General features: G+C 44.6%; 2 protein-coding genes across 8 annotated transcripts in view; both read left to right on the forward strand.

The window, feature by feature from the left end:
- Positions 1-20,411, forward strand: part of LOC131691411 (uncharacterized protein DDB_G0283357) — a 351,896-nt gene that overhangs the window by 302,004 nt on the left and 29,481 nt on the right. The window lies entirely within an intron of this gene.
- Positions 9,008-10,797, forward strand: LOC131691412 (uncharacterized). The gene has a single exon (XM_058977784.1). The coding sequence runs from the start codon at positions 9,055-9,057 to the stop codon at positions 10,720-10,722; it is 1,668 nt and encodes a 555-aa protein (XP_058833767.1). The 5' UTR covers positions 9,008-9,054; the 3' UTR covers positions 10,723-10,797.

Below are 20,411 nucleotides of genomic sequence, written 5' to 3' on the forward strand. Positions count from 1 at the left end.
GAATGGCGCTGAAGTTTGGAAACAATCATATTTATCGCCACATTCGCTTACTAATGAGATGAATGAGGGAGCGTCTATCCTACTATCCACTATAATCTGTCCTTACAACCAATCCAGTATATGGAATCTGATTGTACGAAACTATCATTAGATGTTAAATTTTTGAAATGTACAAGAGATCGCTGGATAATTTAATAATTTAAACTTCGCTATACCTATCATTAACAGATAAGAGGAACATAGCGAAATAGAACTTGATAGTATTATTATAGAGAGTATAAATAATTTCACAATGCCATAAAACAATATGCTACCGATGAATATTAATCAATGAACTGCACGGTCAACCTCGATGATAAACGTTTCCGTAAACAGAATCGCCCGAGGGATTACACAATCCTTACTCAACATCAAAGCGTAAATAAACCATAAAATCACGGAAGTAAATAAACAGGCGACAGTGAACCCCCCACGGCAGCGGAAAGTCTTATAGAAATCAATAAAAATCGAAATAAATTGCGCTATAATCTTGTTTCGGCACTAGATACACAACCGACACCGCCGTTGCTGCTTTTGGCGTCAAAACGCTCATCGCTATGTTGTAGGTTCACCTGGGAATTTATGGTTAATTCGACCCCATCTATTATGTTGGCAGTTGATCTATTTTGCTCCCCCATACTTTTCGCGAAGAGATTTTGCCAAGCTCACGGTGGTTTTGAAATATTGAAAATCCCCCGGCTAAGGATTCAACTTTAGGGGAAATCAGGGGATTATCTTTGTGCATGATGAAATCAGGAGGCATATATACTGTACAGGTTAAGATAAATGACTTCATCAGAAATAATAAGAGGTTGCGAATTTTAATCCCATTACAAGACGCAACTTACTGAAATTGCAATTATACAACAGCGAGCTTTTGGAATTAGTTTCGACAGCGACTGTTATTTCCATGCTATTAAATCGGTTTTGATTATAACTGTAACGGATCTGGAATAAAAAATCGACGAACAAAGATAAGACCAATGACATCGAAAACTGCGCCATCCCGTGAAAGGACACGAAAATTAATTAATTGTTCGAGCAGAAAATGAATTTCCTTTCATTGGATAGACGTAACGATCAACCATGAAATAGCAGCATTTTCGAGATGATGATACTGTTCGAGATTTTCTGAAAGTCATTGTTCAATCAAGAAACATGTAGCAGACACCAACAAAACTTAGTGCTACGGATGAAAAAGTCTGTTGTATTGCGAATTTGTTTAAAAACACAGCTCGGTTCTTCAGGGGCACGTCCTCTGGTTATGCGCCGAATCGCGCGCTCATTTGATTTACATTGGTTTGTGTAAATGTTATTGAATTTCTTTTTGTTTCTAAATTTTTAAATAACAGGGAAGACATTATACCACAGACCATTCCAACTCCGTTATTCAGATTAGAGAAGAAATGGCCCTGTCTATAAATGATTTACTTGGAATAGTCTTTCATTAGGGTTATTCCACTGTTTTAATATATATTTTTCCAATCTTTTCAAAAAACATTGGGAGCGAAGAGAATTTTTTTTGTCAGGCAGTTGTATGGAACAATCTGAGCATACGATAAAAGTATTACCCTTTTTACCTCAAAACACAAATTTTCGAGCTACTTATGACGTCTCACAGTGGTCGTGTGAAAACAAATTAAAAAATTGACCAAATTTATTTTGTGGGGTTCAAACTGTTGTATGAAAAAGTGTGAAGTTGACCACACTGATCGATTTGTAAAGCAATAATAACTTTTGCAGCTCATTATCCTTAGGGGTCGCTTCACGGATGTCCTGTTCTGTAGGAAGCCCACCGCGTCGGCATGTAAAGTAGCGATTCCCCAAGATCTCTCGTCTTCGTTATAGCTTCGTCCGCACCGATATATAACCGCAAAGACGGGTCCGCGATGCCCTCGGACGTATTCCAAGTCGTAGCTATGCGCCCAGCCAACGGCCCTATTTAGTGCTCTCTTTGATTTCTGGCGCAATATTTTCAAAATTAATACGACACCGCTTAAATCCGTGCGCCGCGTGACATAGGTGACCGTTCAAGAAGAAAATACCAAAAATGCGCGACTGCCCAGGCAGCACTTAGTGCTTTTCTCTGCTTTTACGAACATCTGTTAGGGCCAGGATTGCACCCAAAGCATTTGGCGAAGCATCAGTAAAAAGGATTGTGGTCTTCGGATATATTACCCCCAGTAGTGGTGCAGAGCGAAATGTGGTCCAGCATCTTTTCGAACGGTTGGTCCTGATCTGGAGCCCAAAATTACGTTTTTGTAGCTATTACGACTCGTAACGAAGCAACAACGTCTGCAAAATTACTCGATGTGGAACCCATTTTGGTCCAGTTCGTGACCAAGAAACTGAATACAAGTCTGTTCGAACTCGCTCTTTGCATCGTTCAGCGAAAGGTTATTTTCATGAAAGATCTGAAGAACTTGTGCCGCAATCAACCGAAGCTGTTCTACCGTCTCAGCAAATAGAACAGCGTCAATATATACTATCGAGTTGGTAAGGTCAAGTTTGGCAAAAAAAAACTTACGCCATACAATTTCACCCTCATCTCCTCTGATAAAGGAAGTCTGAAAAACTCTATTTTGATTATCCCTTGCGGACCTCGCATGTTTACCATCAGCCTGAAATCGTTTTTTTACCTTTTTCGGCGTCCGACATTCCACTTATCCACTCAGGCTCGGTTGTCACCTTCTCTATACATAATGCCCTGTGTCTCCATTAAATATAGACGATACCTTGCCGCTTCTCTAAATGCGACCGGAATTCTATAGAAGGCATTACGCTCAAGTAGACTTGTCAATGCTAAATCTGATGCTTACTTCAGGGAACTTTGGGAAGACGTTTTTAGCACATGATTTTTCACAGCATCAAACAATTTTCGCATATAACTGTTGAGCAGGACTCAAATTACCGATGCTGACAATATCGCGAAGCTCATCCTCTCCACACCTGAGCGATAGTTTGACTCACTAATAAGAGCTTAGGTGTGCTGACTCACGCTTCCTGGAAAATACTATAAGCTCAGTTTTCTCCGCAGAGAATTCGATACCCAGCTTACTGGCCAAAGTAGACATTGTCCAAGATATTCTGCAATGGTCCTTGTAGGTCGACAACTTTAGGCCCGTAACAGAAATCACACCGTCATCTGCAAGTGCAGGAATTGTCGAGACAGTCAACGACGAAAAAATTAAATAAAAGAGGGCTTACGCATTACCCCTGGGGTAGACCCATGCAGCTTAATCTCAACATTGACGAACCGCCATGTAAAAATTACATGGTGTTTTTTCGACAACAAATTCTGCAAAAAATTGTTCATAGTTGTTAAAACACCGTGCTGGTGCAACTTCGCAAAAAGAGTGTTGTCAGAAACTGAATCAAAAGCTGTCTTAATATACAAGAGAATTGATGCCATTTGCTCTTTACGAGCATAGACCATTTGAATTTCTGTTATCAACAACGCCAATCGTTCGTCCCTTTGCCTTTGCGGAAGCCAAATTGTGTATCTAACAGTAAGTCATTTAATTCGACACAATTGTTGAGGTGGAATAGGATCATTTTCTCGAACAGATTTCAGATTCAGAACGGCATTGTAATCGGTCGATAAGAGTTGTGGTCGGAGGCTGGTTTTCCTGATTTTTGGATTCACATGCCTCTAATCGTGTGGAACAATTTTATCCTCAAGAAACTTGAGTTGAAGAAACTAATAGAATAAATAGACGGACAGGCAGACTGACCTTGTGCATGTGGATTAAGCACGGTAAAGCGGAACCAGCGAAGGTCATCCGAAAAGAGTACGTTTTTGAACTATCCCCCGCAACTACTTCTGAGTGCAAACGCTTGCACTCAAGTATTTTCATCGGCTGTAGTAAAACAGCCAACCCCGTACTGCAGCAGATCCTTACATATCAGACTCTCATCGTTGTCAACTCTTTTAGTCTTTACTGTCACCGCTGGATTATATGCATTATAATCCCGCGTAAAGCTCTCACAGCTAGCAAAACTCTTCTCTTGTCCTTTGAAATTTCGGTTACAGCTGAGAACCGTTCTGTCAAGTCTTTAGAAATCTGAAGAAAATTCAGCGATTTAATCTTGGGCCGAAAGAAGATCACAAATGGATCAGTTAGTCAGTTAGTAGATCTGGGTAGCGTTTGGACCGGAGGGAGCCTTAGGGGAACCTCCATTTGACCATCCGGAGGGAGAACCATCCAAAACTTCAACGCACGGGGTTAGCGCCTGCGCAGACGGAAAAATACAATAAATGCGGTAAGAAAGATAAAAACCACTTATCTTTAAACTAGTTCCCAATGATGAACCGTTCCAACGTATACAGCTGGCTATTGTTTAATCCTCACGCGTGAACAAAAGACTGAGGAATGTGGCCTTGAGAAGAAAATACAAAGCAACACCGAGACAAAGCGTCGAATCGCACACAGCTCAAAAATAAAAACACACCCGAACTGCCTGAGACTTCGTACCATAATGAAATGACATGTTATTGTCATTTAATTAATACGTCTGGATCCCATGCACTATGGTATGATAACTTTTACATTCACACTGTAGAGGCTAAGGAATTTTACCGATTTACCGACGAACAACCGATTAAATTGTAAAAAAATCCGGAAAGAATTGTAACGAAGTTATACAGTTTCTATTTTCAGCTTCTAAGTTTATCGATCTACAGTTCATGCTTTTTTGTTAGTGGAAGCTTTACCACTGTGACCACTATTGAGGTTATCTTTTGTGGCAGACCCCTGTTTGCTCTACATGTTACAAATTGCCCGAATCCAATGTAGTTGGAAGCGAGTTATTTGTTTGTCCCCATGTGTCGTCTCAATCGTGTAGTACATTATTATTGTAGCTAGGGATCCGTTTGGGACAGGTATGCCATACCTCGTGAGGTGTCATAAGATGCCTTCCGAAGTATCGCTCCCTTCGAAGAAATAGTACTGCACACTGGCAGAGAATATGTTCCGAGCTCTCGGACTGGTAGTTACAGAATCGACAAATGTCATATTGACTTTTGCCAACTTTTTTCAGTTGATACTTAGCAGGACAATGTCCCGTAAATAAAATTGTGATTATACGTAAATCTTTCCGTTTGAGATCCATTAGTTTTGTGGCTCTCGTTGTATCTGGAAGTATGAATTTCTTAGCTTGTCGAGCGCCTTCTACGTTACGCCAGTCGTTTAGTAGTTGGTCTCTTGCCCTAGCCGAAAGTTCTAGTTTGATGGCAGCCTAGAAATGGTTCTGTTCCAACAAACATGTTTGATGAACCACGTTTGGCTAATTCGGCGGCCACTTCGTTACCCTCGATTCCACTATGTAGACCTCATATGAGATATCGAAGTTCGGTTTAACCTCCATTTTATCTTGAACTGCAGTCAAGACAGGGTTTAGTTTAAGTTTCTTTATTATACTCAGGTGACCAAATAGAGGTTTACCCTTTAGTACTGAGAGCCAAGTCTCACCTCCCTCATAACATGTTTGTGTAATGAAGGTAGATAAAGCATGGCTTCCATGGCTTCCATGGCTGTAGTGGGTACTGATTTCATAGCGCCTGTGATAGAGAGGCAGGCTAGCCTCTGCCCTTTAGTTAGTTTAGCTTGGGCGGTCTTTTGCTTATCTTTGGGCCACCATACAATGGAGGAATAAGTTAGTCGTGGTCTGTCGATGGTCGTGTAGGACCAGTAAGCCAACCTCGGTTTAAGACCCCAAGTTTTAACGAAGAGTTTACTGCACGCCCACAGTGCTGTTGTTGCTTTATTAACGGTGCGACTTCCAATTCAGTTTTTTATGTCTAGGATAACACCTAGGTGTTTCGCTTCTTCTGCGTAGTTGATTGTAGTTCCACTGCGAGTTGGGGGAAACAACTTCAGTTTTTTTCCTATTGGAAAACGGCACAATGACCGTTTTGGCAGGGTTCACGTTGAGTCCCTCTTTGAAACATCATGTCTGATGAAGTTCAGGGCTAATAGAATCCGATCGCTTAGTACAAGTTCATGTTTTCCCCTCACAATTAGGACAATGTTATCTGCATATCCAACAATCTCATTTCAGTCAGATCATTGAGAAGATCGTCCACCACTAGTGACCAGAGCAAGGGTGATGGTACACCTCCCTGCTTGTTTCAGAGCTGCAGTAACAATTTTCAAGAAAATGTCAATTTATTGCATCCTGAAAATGTTCGATATGCAGCGGACCTCGATAAACATGGAATTATTTCTACGGTTGATCTGTTGGCAAAGTAGGGGAGACCGGGGCTATTTGATACGGATTTCGTATTTTAAGCTATAAGTCTCGTTATATAAGCGACGGCTATGAGAGATTCGACTAAGTCGAGCTCTTCCGTTGAATAAGGTGCATTTGAGTTTTAATCATAATTAGGTACATTCAACTTAAATTTCAGTATACCTAACCCAACCCAAGGTTGAGTATAAAAAGTAGTAAAAGAAAATTGAGTCAAATTAAACCTAATTTTGGGTAGTTCTTTATATGCGCGCGGATAGGTTGTTGATTACAGTGCATAAGGTCAGATTTTAATTTCCAGTCCAAGTTCTGTCACGACATTCTCACCCATATTTTTGCGCATGCAAGTGAAACAAAGATGTTTTTATGCAGCCGATCAAAACTTTTACACATTCTTTGTGCCAATTGCTAAGAAAATAAGATAAGAAAATTTTTGCTTCACTTCTGACTTACATTCAATTTATTATAGCTCTTATAATTTCTGTCTCTTCTTGGTATTCTTCAAATTGTCATTTTTCGCCAGGCTCTGGCCCGTGCATAAATAAACTCTCCTAACAAGACCCAACTGATGGTAAATGGATGTCGAAAAAGATTCGTCATCGAAGCCTCCAATTTCACTTTTAAAATCATAAACATTGAACTGATTTTCTTAAGGATTTAAGGTAAACCGCACCGCTACTTATTCTAAATATTAAACTAAAAAACTGACGCAGAAATATTCAGCGGTGAGAAATATTTCGGAAGCTTGGACAGAAAAGCTCAAAATTGTGATAGTTTGTCTAAAGCAATTGCTTTTATGTCTTTTATGAGTCTCATGAAAGAATGCGGACGGAGTCTATATGCTCCTAAAGTTGAGATCGACGGTGTGGTCATCGAATCGAGTTTATCATTCGGAGATCTAATGAAACACGAAGTTGACTGTTTGAAGAACCTCTTGCTCCAGCGAATGACGGTTTTGAATGGCAATCGTACTAGACGGGACCGAATTGTATATCGCTTCAAACTCGTTTCGGGTGACCTTTTCAGGACTTCTTTGCCTTTAATTACATCTACTTCGACAAGGATCGCCTAACTGCTCGGTTGGTTGCCATTATAACAATAAGGTGTGATAATTGCGCGGAGAATCATGAGTATGACTCTTGTATTGGGAATGCTGAAAACTATGCCTATTTTATGGACATCGGTTGTTGCTAAAAACTAAAGGCAGATTAGAAAGCTCTGACAAAAGACCGAAAGAAACTTCTCCTGGTCTTAGAAATTGGAAATCAAACATGGAGTTTCCAACTCTTCCAAAAACACCGATAGTCTAAAGTGACATTTCAACCAGAGATTCGACTTAGTGCAAGACTGATGAAAACTAGCTTAGGCACCGGAAGCTTTGTGATATTACAGAACGCCTCCCGGCACCGAAGAGGCTTCAATTCCTACTGCACGGCATGAAGTTGTCTACTCGGTTAAAAATTGATCTAGCTCTACGATCTTTGCTACCGCTTTAAGAAGGTGGCCCGCCTTACCGCTCATGACCACATATATCTGTTCATATGTGTTTCTATGGAAATGAGAAAACAATTAATATTTTGATTGATTAATTTGAAATATTAACAGTTGATTACCATTTATTACGAATAAGTCTGAATGGGACTGATAAGGCTGTACCGTGAGCTTATGGTAAATTTGATGAGTCTAATGTCGCGTTCGATTGAGAACCTAGAAACTACCCCAGGTTAGTTGCTTCAAACAAAGGTTTTTAATGAAACTGAGTTGGGTCTCGCAAAACTGCGGTTGTGTGAGCGAACCCGAAATATTCAAGTTAGAACCCAAGTTTCAGTTCAGTGGCGCATAACCTAGGTTCGAAACTGGTCCGCAGTTAGGTCGAAAACGACATAAGTTTCGCACATATTTGATGTTTACGTTGACTTCCTATTTCAGATAAACGTTCGCACAATGTGTCCCCCTAAGGATTACGCCCTTGGTGGGTGACGACCGCACGCTACGGGCTTGCCTCGACAACCTGCTTGGTAATGCTGTAACATTGTGCAGAAACCACATAGCCATTCTCCTCTGATCCAGAACTTCTATGCTTTAGCTTGATATGGTACCAGCCTGATGTATGAGCCAGTTTAGTGGAGTACAGGTAACCATCCCTGGTAGAATCTTTGGTCGTTTGCTCATGGCAAACAATAAACCCGAGGCGCACTTGTTTTCCATGTTAGGAGCGACTCAAAAGAATGTCTGACCAAGAACGGACGGCGGAAGGAGAAATGAGGTCCCTTGGCAGCTATATGTTAGATTGCAAAGCAATCATTCGGCTAGGTATTAAAAGAAACTTTCTCGTCGAAATCTCTCCAAACTGTTAAAGCAAATGTTCTGCTTTAAGAAAATATAAACAGATAGCATCGTATTGTAAGCATAATAAAATCACCATTTTTGGCGTCGGATGCAATACATGACGGTTTCCATAATTGGGTTTATCCTTCATGAAAACTATCATTTTTGTGAAGCCTCAGTTTCCACCACATGATTTGAATCTCGGGCTCCATTTGAAATACGCAGTCTAAATTCTTTGACGCGTTTCCCCAACTGTAAATTAGCTTTTACGATTTGCTTTGCTATAGTTGTACCGCTACCTACCGATTCAGGTTTCTAATTTTCTATGAGCATACTGTTCTACATCATCGTCTACTTGGATCTACTGGCCAACAGTAGTGTCGAAAGCAGCTGTCAGTCAGATATTCAGTTCAGCAAAAAGAACACATCAAACCGAAAATGCCAGATGAAGAACTCCTAATCGCACCCGAGGTGGACGAGAATCTGTCCGCAGAGGAACGTCTAAAGGTGGACAAGCATTTCGAACTGGAAATAACCCGACTCCAGAGACAGTATCTGAATGTAGCGAATTTCCCAACGGCTTCCAAGGATGTACATGTTATGCGATGTCTGGACAAAAAGCACAAGTATCTAAAGCATGAAAAGAAGGAACTAGAAACAGATCTGAAGGTGGCGTATGCCACTTGTCACGTCAAAAGATACGATCAACAGGTACAGTATCTGGAGTCACAGGTCCGTATCCAGCGTGACCTGGATCAGCAAACAGACGAAGTTCAAACGCAAATACGACATTTGGAATCGCAAATGAAACGGTTAGGAAAGGAACGAAAAGACCTGCAGAAGGTATCCCAGTCGGATTATTTTTACTACAATCGAGTTTCTAAGGCCAAGAAAAGACTTGAGACGTTAGAGGATCAACTGTATCACAATAACAAAATTGAAGCGACTATCGTCACGAAGAATCATAAATTGAAACAGTTGATCAAAAGTATGCTCATCATGAGGAAACTTTTTCATCAACAGTGGAAGAGAATGATCGATCAACTGGCGTACGATAAAAAGTTTCTGATTGACATGATTGAAAGGACAATTTTGGCATTTAACCAGGGCGAAGATCTGTGCCACAAAATCGATTCGCTCAAAAGTCACGCTGCGAGAGAGGAAAAGGCTCAAAGGCAAGAAATGCTGGAACTTCAGAGAAGAATTCAGAACGATACAAGGAATCATGAATTTCTGCGAATCAAGGGATTTCATCGGGATATGTGTGATTTGGATCCAAGCGAGGTACGCCGAAGAAATAAGATGAAGTCTGACTACAGCAGAAAGCTTGAGATCTATGGAAAGATAATCGAGAAAACTAAAATGTTTTGTGGAGTAGAAGATATAGAGCAGTTAATTGGGAAATATCAGAAACAGGAGGACACGTTCTTTGCCCATTTCAACTATTTAAACGAGTTAACTTTCCAGTATGAACAGCTGAACTGCACTCTGACGGAGCTTAATGACAAAGTGGATGATTTAAAGGAACAAAAGCTGCGAAAAGAAGTGCAACAAGAGAGAACTGTTAATGATCTTAACGAACGGAAAATCAAAGAGTGTGAAAAAACTCAAAAATTAGCTAAATCTGTAAAAGAAGACGAAGAACATCTTTCAACGCAGTTTGAAGAAATAGACGACATCCTGGAAATTGTTGGGTACGATCGAACAGACATTGGCAAACTCTTGGGCGATCATGGAAAGGTAACTAAACAAAATGTGAAACGGTTCCTGGCCGCCTTGGAGGTAAAGCTGAACGATGTACTGGCACGTGTTTACACACATCCGAAAACTCGCGATGATCCAAAGCTAAAGAGACCGATTATCCGGGAACGCAAGGAAATCGTTCACGTTGAAAACATTGTAACAACGCAACAGTGCGCCGAGTGTGCGGAGGGACAGGATGTCAACAAATACGACGAAGCTATCATTCTGCCCAAGGAGAAGAGTGAATTTAAGGAAGGAGTGAGAAAGAAGGTTGTTGCTCCGGAGATGCAGTATCGAATGCACAATTTGAGCAAGTGCAAACTACCACGCTCGAGAATTTTGGTTAACAAAAGATACCAGTGAATTTAAAAGGCGTAGGTCGCTGAAATTTTATTTTTATCCGGAGTTTTATTAGAGAGAACATTCAAATTCAACAAATATTGAATAAAATTGGCGTAAGCTATTTGTTTTCATCAAATGGTTGTCGTAGGAAAACTTTTGTTTAACTATTTGCAAATTCTTTTCTTGCCAATTTAGAAACACTAGTAAGCGTCTAATATGTGCTACGCTCCAAGGCGCATACATGTTCCAGTGATTCATATGCAATCCAATGATATTTGTAAATAGTTCGAATAATCAATGAAATAGTATGGCACCCTCACTTATATGACATATAGTGGATTAGCTAGCCTATTTCTCTCTTCTCGATGTGGGCCAAACGTTTATTATTCAAACAAAAACTGTTCACCTGCAACTCATCACAAACGTAATTATCATCATCGTTGTCATGATCGAACTGTTTCATCCTGGGTCAACCACAAAATTCAATTAGCAACTGACGGGTGCAGAGGAAGGTATGTAGTTTGGCCTCCTGTAGTTTGAAACAGCCCCGGTTGTATTATGTATTCCTTGCGGTTCCTGCGGCGCCCCAATAGATCTGGCAGCTTATTTGCAAGCTGCCTGTTCAAGCGTGGAGATAGTTGGGACACAAACGCCATTAGCAACATAATTTGATTTATTTTCCATTTAGGTACCCCATCTAGGCACCAGCTGCTGAGTGCAAAATGTCCCAAAGCGAACGAAACTAACTCTTTAATGAACTTGACGAAGGCCTCAGCATGTCACAAGAGTGCGGGTTAGTTCTCTTTTCCGGTTGATACTTTTAACGATGAAAGGTTTGGTTAGATATATACACATACAAAATCGCAAAATAAAGTAACAAATCCTTTCGAGTAAAAGGCACACGCAGACGAAAAGTTAGAGTCTGGGTTAGAGGTAGTATATCAATCTAAAACAACTGACATACTTCTAAAAAAATTCTTGAATTTTGACAAATTCAATTCACGACAGTCATTTGCAACGAACATAATCATAATATTGATTGCAACTATTTGTTTAGAGTTCTGAGCCTCTTTTCGTCTTTAACTGACTTGACTCTCGTCTAAAATACCGGCACGTAAACTAAAATATAGCTGCTCGTAAAGAGTACCAGTTCAAGTAGAAGAATCTCAAGCAATGTCAAACGTCAAAATCAGTACAGTACCGTCTTTACGCACAAGCACACTGGGTCAGGGCGAGGGTCCCCGGGATTTTGGGGGCCCCCAACAAAGGATGAATTAGAATAATTCTAAAAGCTATATTCCAAAAAATAGTCGCACTAAATTGTTCACAATTCTCTACCGTGTGGGTAATAATGGATCAGTAGCAGCTCGGAATCGCACATTGTTCCTTTTTATATGTAATCGAAGCGCATTATGGTAGCCGCAAAAAACGAGACACTGTAAGACCAGGATTGTATTGAACAAATTTAAACGTCAAATAAACATTCCGATCCAAGTTTATTTTGAGCAAAATCAATGAAATGTTTTGTACAACACTTATACAAGGCTCGAAAGGTACTAAAATTAAGTAGCAAACAGAACACGGTGGCAAAACTTGCACAAAAAGCTATACAGAAAGTGGAAGAAGATGTTATCGAAAATCACTACAAAATTCTTGTTTTGCAAGCGATTCGCGGATGTGGCAAATATTCAGTTCTTCACGATGTCTGGGACCGTGAACGGAAAAATATATATGAAAGCTTTCAAACGTAACTTCTAGATTTCTTGAAGTCTCTCGAAGACTCGATACTTTTGCGGCCGTATTTGGCATCTTTCACTATGCCTCCTTAGACTGGTACAGAAACAATGATGTAATCAACACTTTTTGAGCGACATCTGTCTTAAGAGCTATTTGCAGCTTAACCCCGTTCATCCAGTTCTCGATCTCGTCTATTGTCTCCGTCACCGACACCACTACTTCTTCAAGTGTCTGACCTATCACCGTTAGTGACACGTCGTCCGCGAAAACCACGATTTTCACTATTCTGGGAAGCCGCAGTGCTAAGACCCCTTCGTTCATCCCGTTCCAAAGAGTTGGAGGCCTAAGGAATACCGCTGTGACTCGCATTGACTACTGCCCTTCGCTCGTATCGAAGAGCAGCACTCTGCTCTGAATGTAACTCTTTAGGATCTGGCATAGATAGTCGGGAACTCTCGTTCTGTGCAGCGCTGCAGCGGTGGCTTCCCAGCTAGCGCTATTTACCGTCCGGAAGTCGCGCATATGGCCCACTGAACAAGCAGCCGCAGGTGCCCAAAGACGATTCACTAGCATATCAGAGCAGCATGTACTCAGTGCACCACCGCGACTGCCGGAAGGTTAAATGCATTCTTCACAAGTGTCGTGACCACAGTGCAGTATCAATCTCCTCTTCACATATATTTAGATGCTTTCTCGGCACTCTCGAGCGCTATCCGAATTTCGTCTACTGTCGATGCTCCTTTGCGGAATCTGAACTGCATCTTGGACAGTCCGTGCTCACCTTCCGTGCCCTTCTTCAACCTTTTAAGGATTGTCCTTTCCAGGAATTTTCCGAGTGTATCTGGCAGACATATAACCCTGTACGAGGCCGGATCGCCTGGTGGCTTCCCTGACTTCGGCAGCAACACCAGCTTCTGGACCTTCCACATTTCGGGGAAGTTGCCTTCATTTAGACAATTCCTGCATCCTGAACATGTCCGGATATGCCAGGATCACAGCTTTCAGCACCACGTTTGGTATTCCAACCGGACCAGGGACTTTCTTTGGTTTCAGGCGCATCGATGCTTCTGCGAGCTCGCCATTAGTCACGTGCCGATCGTCCGTGCTCCTTTTTCTTCGCCGTACGGTGTTGGTGACCAGATAGTTGGATCGTGCTTCGGGAAAAGACCCTCGACGATTGTCTTCTGCTTAATCGGGCACATTTCAGTAGGCATCGTCGAGCCCTTCATTTTCGCCATCATGACTCGATACGCGTCACCCCAGGGATTGGCGTCTACTTCTTGGCACAGCTCCTTGTGGCAATCTGACTTGCTAAGTCTGATCTCCCGTTTTAAAGTGGCCCTAACTTCCAGAAACGCTGCCTTGCACTCTTCTCTATTTGGTTCCGATATCGCTCTCTGAGCCTGCCTTCTGGCTCTGAGACAAGCAGCGCTTAGCGTGCTTAGCTTAGCGTCTCGTTCCGCCAGTAAACTGGACGCCGTTTGTTACGTGGTTCCAGCTTTCGCGGCATTGTTGTTAGGTCAACCGCATCCATGTTCTTGGTTCATTCAGCCGAAGCACCTCAACGAAGAAGTCTTTGTTGAAGGCTTCCGTCTTCCACTTTCGCTCACCGGTCATCCTTCTCCGTACTGCAGTAGGGTTCCGTTGATCGATACGGTAGCGAAACGCCTAGTGATCACTATGCGTATACGTTTCGCATACTCTCCAATCCATGTTCGCCGGCAATGAAGGACTACAGAATGTGTCGATGATAGACTCCCTCCCGTCTCTCTGAAATGGGCTAACAGAACCCCTTCATTGCACAATCGTACGTTTAACTTTGCTAGAGCTTCATACAGAATACAACCTCTTGTTTTGGTTACTCTACTGCTCCATTCCACAGCACAGGTGTTGAAATCACCACCAGACTACCGGCTCCCGACCAATCAACTGCACAGTTAACGGTTCCAACGTTAGGCTGAGCTGCTCTACTGTCCACCTTGGAGGAGCATAACAGCTACACACGAAGAAGCCGTTGATTTTGGCTATCACGAAGCCGTCGTAAGAGCGTTCTACCACTTCTTGAATGGGAAATCTGCCCACAACTTGTGTCACAGCCGTTCCCGATGTCTCTGCCACCCAGTTACCGTTATCAGAGGAGACTTGACTTAGGCATTAACTTCTGCCTTTTCACCCATTGATTTAGTAATAGTCTCCTGCGAGGTCAAACTACTAGTCGTAGTATTCTTCTTCAGCTCAAGGAGCATCTCACCTTTTTGGGTACGCCTGACTCTTACCATGTTTTTCCCCAAATCTTTCAGTTCCGGGTCCTCTCTGACCTTTTTGAGCAGCGCTGCATACGTCGTCTCGTCATTGGCTTTGACGAGCACGGCTTCTCCCTTAGGCGCCTTCTGACGAGCTGAGGGTTCTGATTTCCTCTTCTGCTCCCCTTTTCCCTCCTCCTTCTTTTGTTGCTGATTCCCGTGTTTCTCCTTCCGGTCTACAACGGTACTTCAGCTTTCACCCTGTCGTGTGGCGTCCTTTTCTTCGGCAGCAACAGCGTCCTCGAGCGTCTGCCTCTTTGACCCGCCTGGTCTTTCGTCTCCTGGCGAGGATCTTGTCCTCTTTGGAATTATGGGAACTGGCGTGTTCTCCACTCCAATCTGCCTCTCCTTACCATGTTTCGGAGCGGCTAGGAGGATAGTAGCCTTAACCGACGCCAATGCTCGTTCAGCTGCATCCGCCCTCTGCGTTGCCATGTCATACTCTTTCACGGCAGACAGTAGCGCCTTCCGGATTCTGTTGACCATCTCCTTAATGGCCTTATGGACATTGTTTCTCGTGTGCACAAACTTGTGGAGCTCCTCCCCCAAGCACTTCGCTCCCACTACTTTTGGCGTTTGTGGGGTGTAGCTCATTCCGCTCTGCTCTGGCTGTATTTTCTGCTGCTGTAGCTGTTGCTGGGGCTTGCCCTCCTTCAGCTACTATTGGTGGTGGTGACCTTACCAACCCACCTCTGGCGAACGGATTTGCCGTGCCTGCTCCGTTTATGTTAGTTGCTTGTTGTTTCTCCATTTTATTGGGTCCCAACTCCTTGCCGCTATCTCCACTCGCTGCATATAGTCGCCTCTCGCGATCCCATGATTATCTATGCTGCCAAAAAGCAGCAGTGAAGTCATGCAAGGGTTGACACGATCCTTCATGGGGAGTAGTGTTCAGAGCCAGATCGGCGTAAATCGGGAATGCTCCAAACGAACCTAGTTCCACCAACCAAATGATGACGTGTTTCGAACGTACCCGGAGACCTGCCAGGATTTTGTTGGGACGGAGGCAGCCATGCTGTTAGCCCACTTGCAATTTTAAGTCGGTGTCATTCCTTACTCAGGAAGTAGAACAGCACGCCTATCAGCCCAAAGTCGCCGTCCTATTCGTGATCCGGGTCCTGTCCGTTGACGTTCGCCATGGCCAATATGCCATAATCAGGGTGTTACTGGCATCGATCCTGATGTACCGGTTGGCACTCCGGTTGGGCTAGAGTGCTGTTATTGCTAAAATCTTAGATTATTGGAATCTTAGGATCTTAGCTTAGCTTCAAAAGCCTGGCCTGTAGTGTATTGGCACTATGTGGGACTCACGATTCACGTTCGTGCCTAACCACTAAAAACATTCCTTACTTTTTACGCCCTTCTTCTCCACGGAACTACGTCATCGTATTACTTCGTGGGGGGTTCGTTGCGCTTTCGTCGCACCTCTTTCTGCTGCTCTATCTCGGAGCCTCGCTTGGTTCATGGAGTGACACGATCTATGAGCTTTGATTTAACTTTCGGTTCCTCTCCTGCTTCTTGTCTCCATCCATTACGTCGCCGTTTATTTCTCGTCCCTGTGGTGAGCCGTTTAGGTGCTGATTCCCTGAGCCATTCCGTGAGTCATTCAGCTCCCGGCCTCATCACGATCCGCTTGGATAGTGCTCAACGGTGAACTCATCCTACTCCGACCTATGGTTCCCCGACGGAGGAATTTCCCCCGACACCGATACCCGCTTTCTTGAGCCATTTAGCTCTACTAAAATCTTCCAGCTTTACCGCTTATCCTGCTCCGATTGAGAGTTCCCCGACAACGGAATTTCTTTCGTTACCGGTGTTTGTTTCGTGAGCCAATTAGCTCCCTTTATCGTCACGATTCTGTCGGGTAATCCACGGCACCGAATCAGCCCTATCGTGAATTCCCCGGCGGCAGACCGCTCCCGATACCGATGTACGTTTCTGTGAGCCATTAAGCTCCCCGCCTCGTCTAGTCGGTCTAGTCCCCGGCGGTGGTCCTAGCCTACTCAACGGCCAGCCAGCAGATGCTGAGGTCCATCCAGCGATTCCGGGTAGAGCGTAGCTTCCGGTTTACTGGCGCCCCAACGACCCACTTCTGGCTACTCGACGCGGTCTACTCGGTCTAATCCCCGACGGTGGATCTAGCCTACTCACGAGCTACCCAGTAGAGTGTCGAGGTCGGTCCGGCGATTCCGGTGGAGCCTGACGTCCGGTTCGCTGGCGCCCTGACGACCCGAGCCCGGTGCTACATCGCGTACTACTCAACTGGTCCCCGGTGATGGACCCAGTCTACACCGTCGGTGAGTTTCCCGGCGGCGGAATTTCTCCCGAAACCCTATTTGTGGTTCCACTGCGGCGTTTTAACCAATGTCGTTACTTTGTTGGTCCCTTTGCCACTTCCTTTGCAGCTCGGAGAGTATACTCGTAACAACTCTGTTGACAGCGTCCCAGATATGCTCGTTGCGGCACATCTCTTCGACGATATTATCCACTGTTATATCAGGCATACCCCTTCGGACTTCTTCGAATCTGGGGCATTCGAAGACCACGTGTTCCGGTATCTCTTGCACGTTCACACACTCCGGGCAAAGGGGTGACGAAGCGTGTCCAAACCGATGTAGGTATTTCCGGAAGCATCCATGCCCGGACAAAAACTGCGTCAGATGGAAGTTCACCTCTCCATGCTTCCTATGTACCCAAGTAGACACATTTGGGATGAGTCGGTGGGTACACCTTCCTTTCTCCGCGTAATCCCACTCTTGCTGCCACTTAGCCAACGAGTCCGCTCGAACCAGTCTCCTTGCATTACGTCCATTTCTCCGCTGGTAGTATTCTACGTCCTCAGCCAGAGTGATGCAGATGGGAATCATCCCGGCAATTACGCATACCGCCTCCGACGATATCGTTCTGTACGCACTAGCGACACGAACAGCCATTAGGCGAAAAGTGCAGCAGCCCAGGCCGGTACGCTATATCTCAGGATTGAGGATGAGACATTCGCCAGGAGACGTCTCGTGCTGCCTCTTGCCCCTCCGTGATTCGGCATGATCCTAGCCAATGCGCTAGTTGTCCTCGCAGCCTTCTCACATACATAGTCGACATGGCAGTTGTAATTTAACTGATCGTCAACCATCACACCCAGGTGCTTCAGCGCGCGCATCGATGGAATGGATTGTTCCCCGACGCTGATCTCGAGACGCTGGATTTGCTTACGATCGCCAACCAGCACTACCTCAGTCTTGTGGTGAGCCAGCTGCAACCTGACGTTAACCATCCAGGTTTCCACGATGCCTATTGTCTCTGCCGTCAGCATCTCCACCTCCTCAAGGCTCTCGCCCGTTATCGTCAGGACAACATCATCTGCAAAGCCGACGATCTCCACTCCCCTGGGCAGTTCCAGTGTTAACACTCCGTTGTACATAATATTCCAGAGCGTTGGGCCGAGTATGGAGCCCTGAGGTACTCCCGCCGTTACCCTAATCGACCTCTGCCCCGTATTCGTTTCGTAGACCAGTACTCGGTTCTGAATCAGAACCTTGCACAGATAGTCCAGAACCCGCATTCTATGCAGCGCTACGGCGATGGCTCCCCAGCTAGCACTGTTGAACGCGTTCTTCACGTCTATCGTTACCACGACGCAGTAGCGATTACCCCTTCTCTTTTGCTTCAATGCTTTCTCCGCATTCGCGATGACGATGCGGATGGCGTCCACCGTCGATATTCCTTTCCGGAACCCGAACTGTCTCTGCGATAGTTCGTTCTCACTTTCAGCGTAGGTCGTCAGCCTGTTGAGGATGACTCTTTCCAGGAGTTTACCGAGAGTATCCAGCAGGCATATAGGCCGATACGGTGCTGGATCTCCTGGTGGTTTCCCTGGTTTTGGCAGTAACACCAGCTTCTGGATCCTCCATCTATCCGGGAAGTAGCCATCGTCCAGGCATTTCTGTAGGACTATCCTGAACATGTCCGGAAACGCCAGGATCGCAGTCTTCAGTGCTACGTTGGGGATACCATCCGGTCCGGGAGCTTTCTTCGCTTTCAGCCCTTTTGCCACTATAAGGAGCTCGTCGTTGGAAACCCGATTGTCACCTGCATTTCCACCATATGAATCAGCGTACGGTGTAGGCGGTCATGCGGTTGGGTCGTGCTTCGGGAAAAGGCCTTCCACGATAATTTTCAGCTTGTCGCCGCACATTTCGACTGGCGTCATTGGGCCCTTGATCCTGGCCATAACTACACGGTAAGCATTGCCCCAGGGGTTAGCGTCTACTTCTCTGCACAGCTCCTTGTAGCAGGTGGACTTGCTTAGCACTATCTCACGTTTAAAAGCGGCCCTAGCCGCCCGGCATGTTACCTTACACTATTCTCTGACTGCCTCAGATCTTGCTCTCTGAACGCGTCTTCTGGCTTTTAAGCAAGTAGCCCGGAGGATGCTTAGCCTTTCGTTCCACCAGTACGCCGGACGCCGGTAGTTCCTCGGCTCCATTTCCATTTTCCTCGGCATTGTTGTATCGCATGCCCTAGCTATTGTTTCCGACAGCTCATCGGCACTCGGAATTGGAGTGACGCTGTCAGCACGAAGTGCTTCCACAAAAAGGTCCTTGTCGAATTCCTATATTTTCCACTTCCGCTCGCCAGTCCTCACTCTCGGCATCACCGTACGATTTCGCCGACCAATGGTGTAGTGGATGGCTTGGTGATCACTATGTATGTACTGCTCACTAACTCACCAATTCATGTCATCCATCAGCGACGCGCTGCAGAATGTTACGTCGATGATGGATTCCCGACCGTCTCTACGGAATGTGCTAGCGGAACCTTCGTTGCACAGTTTTACGTCCAGCTTCGCCAGTGCTTCCAATAGGCTGTAAACTCGTGCGTTGGTCAGCCTGCTACCCCACTCCACGGCCCAAGCGTTGAAATCTCCTCCTATAACAACCGGCGTTCGCCCGACTTACGAGTCGGTTAATGCGTCCAGCATTCGGTTGTATTGCTCTGGTGTCCACCATGGAGTAGCATAACAGCTACACACGAATACGCCATTTATCCTGGCGATCACGAAACCTTCGTGTATGCTATCCACCACTTCTTGAACAGGGAATCCGCCCATCACTTGGATTGCCGCCATCTCTGCACTATCCACCACCCAGTTACCGTTATCGGGAGGGACACGATACGGCTCTGCAATAATTGCAACGTCGCACTTCATTTCAGTTGTTGACTGCCACAACAGTTGCTGTGCAATGTCACAATAATTGAGATTAAGCTGGGTAACCTCCATCATGAATGTATGTATGTGTATATTTATGTATGTGTGTATGTATGTATGTGTGTATGTATGTATGTGTGTATGTGCGTCCGTGTGTGTATGTGACCAAAATGTCATTCACTTTTCTCAAATATGGCTGAACCAATTTCGACAAACTTAGTCTCACATTAAAGGTATAACAGCTGTTATTGAATTTCTAATAGATCCGACTACTCGGCTGCTATTGATTTTGTTGTGGATCCGACTTCCGGTTCCGGAATTACAGGGTAATGAGTACGATCACACAGCAAATTCCGATTTTTCCAAAATGTGACCACAACCACTTCGACTTGTTATATTAGATCAATTACAGCCATGACCACATTGGCCACCATTATCGGTTCCGGAAGCCCCGGCGGAAGTAT

This window comes from Topomyia yanbarensis, chromosome 3, assembly GCF_030247195.1.
Source record: "Topomyia yanbarensis strain Yona2022 chromosome 3, ASM3024719v1, whole genome shotgun sequence".
Lineage (NCBI taxonomy): Eukaryota > Metazoa > Arthropoda > Insecta > Diptera > Culicidae > Topomyia > Topomyia yanbarensis.

Coding starts and splice junctions, on each gene's coding strand:
- LOC131691412 (XM_058977784.1), top strand. CDS start 9,055: ATGCCAGATGAAGAACTCCTAATCGCACCCGAGGTGGACGAGAATCTG.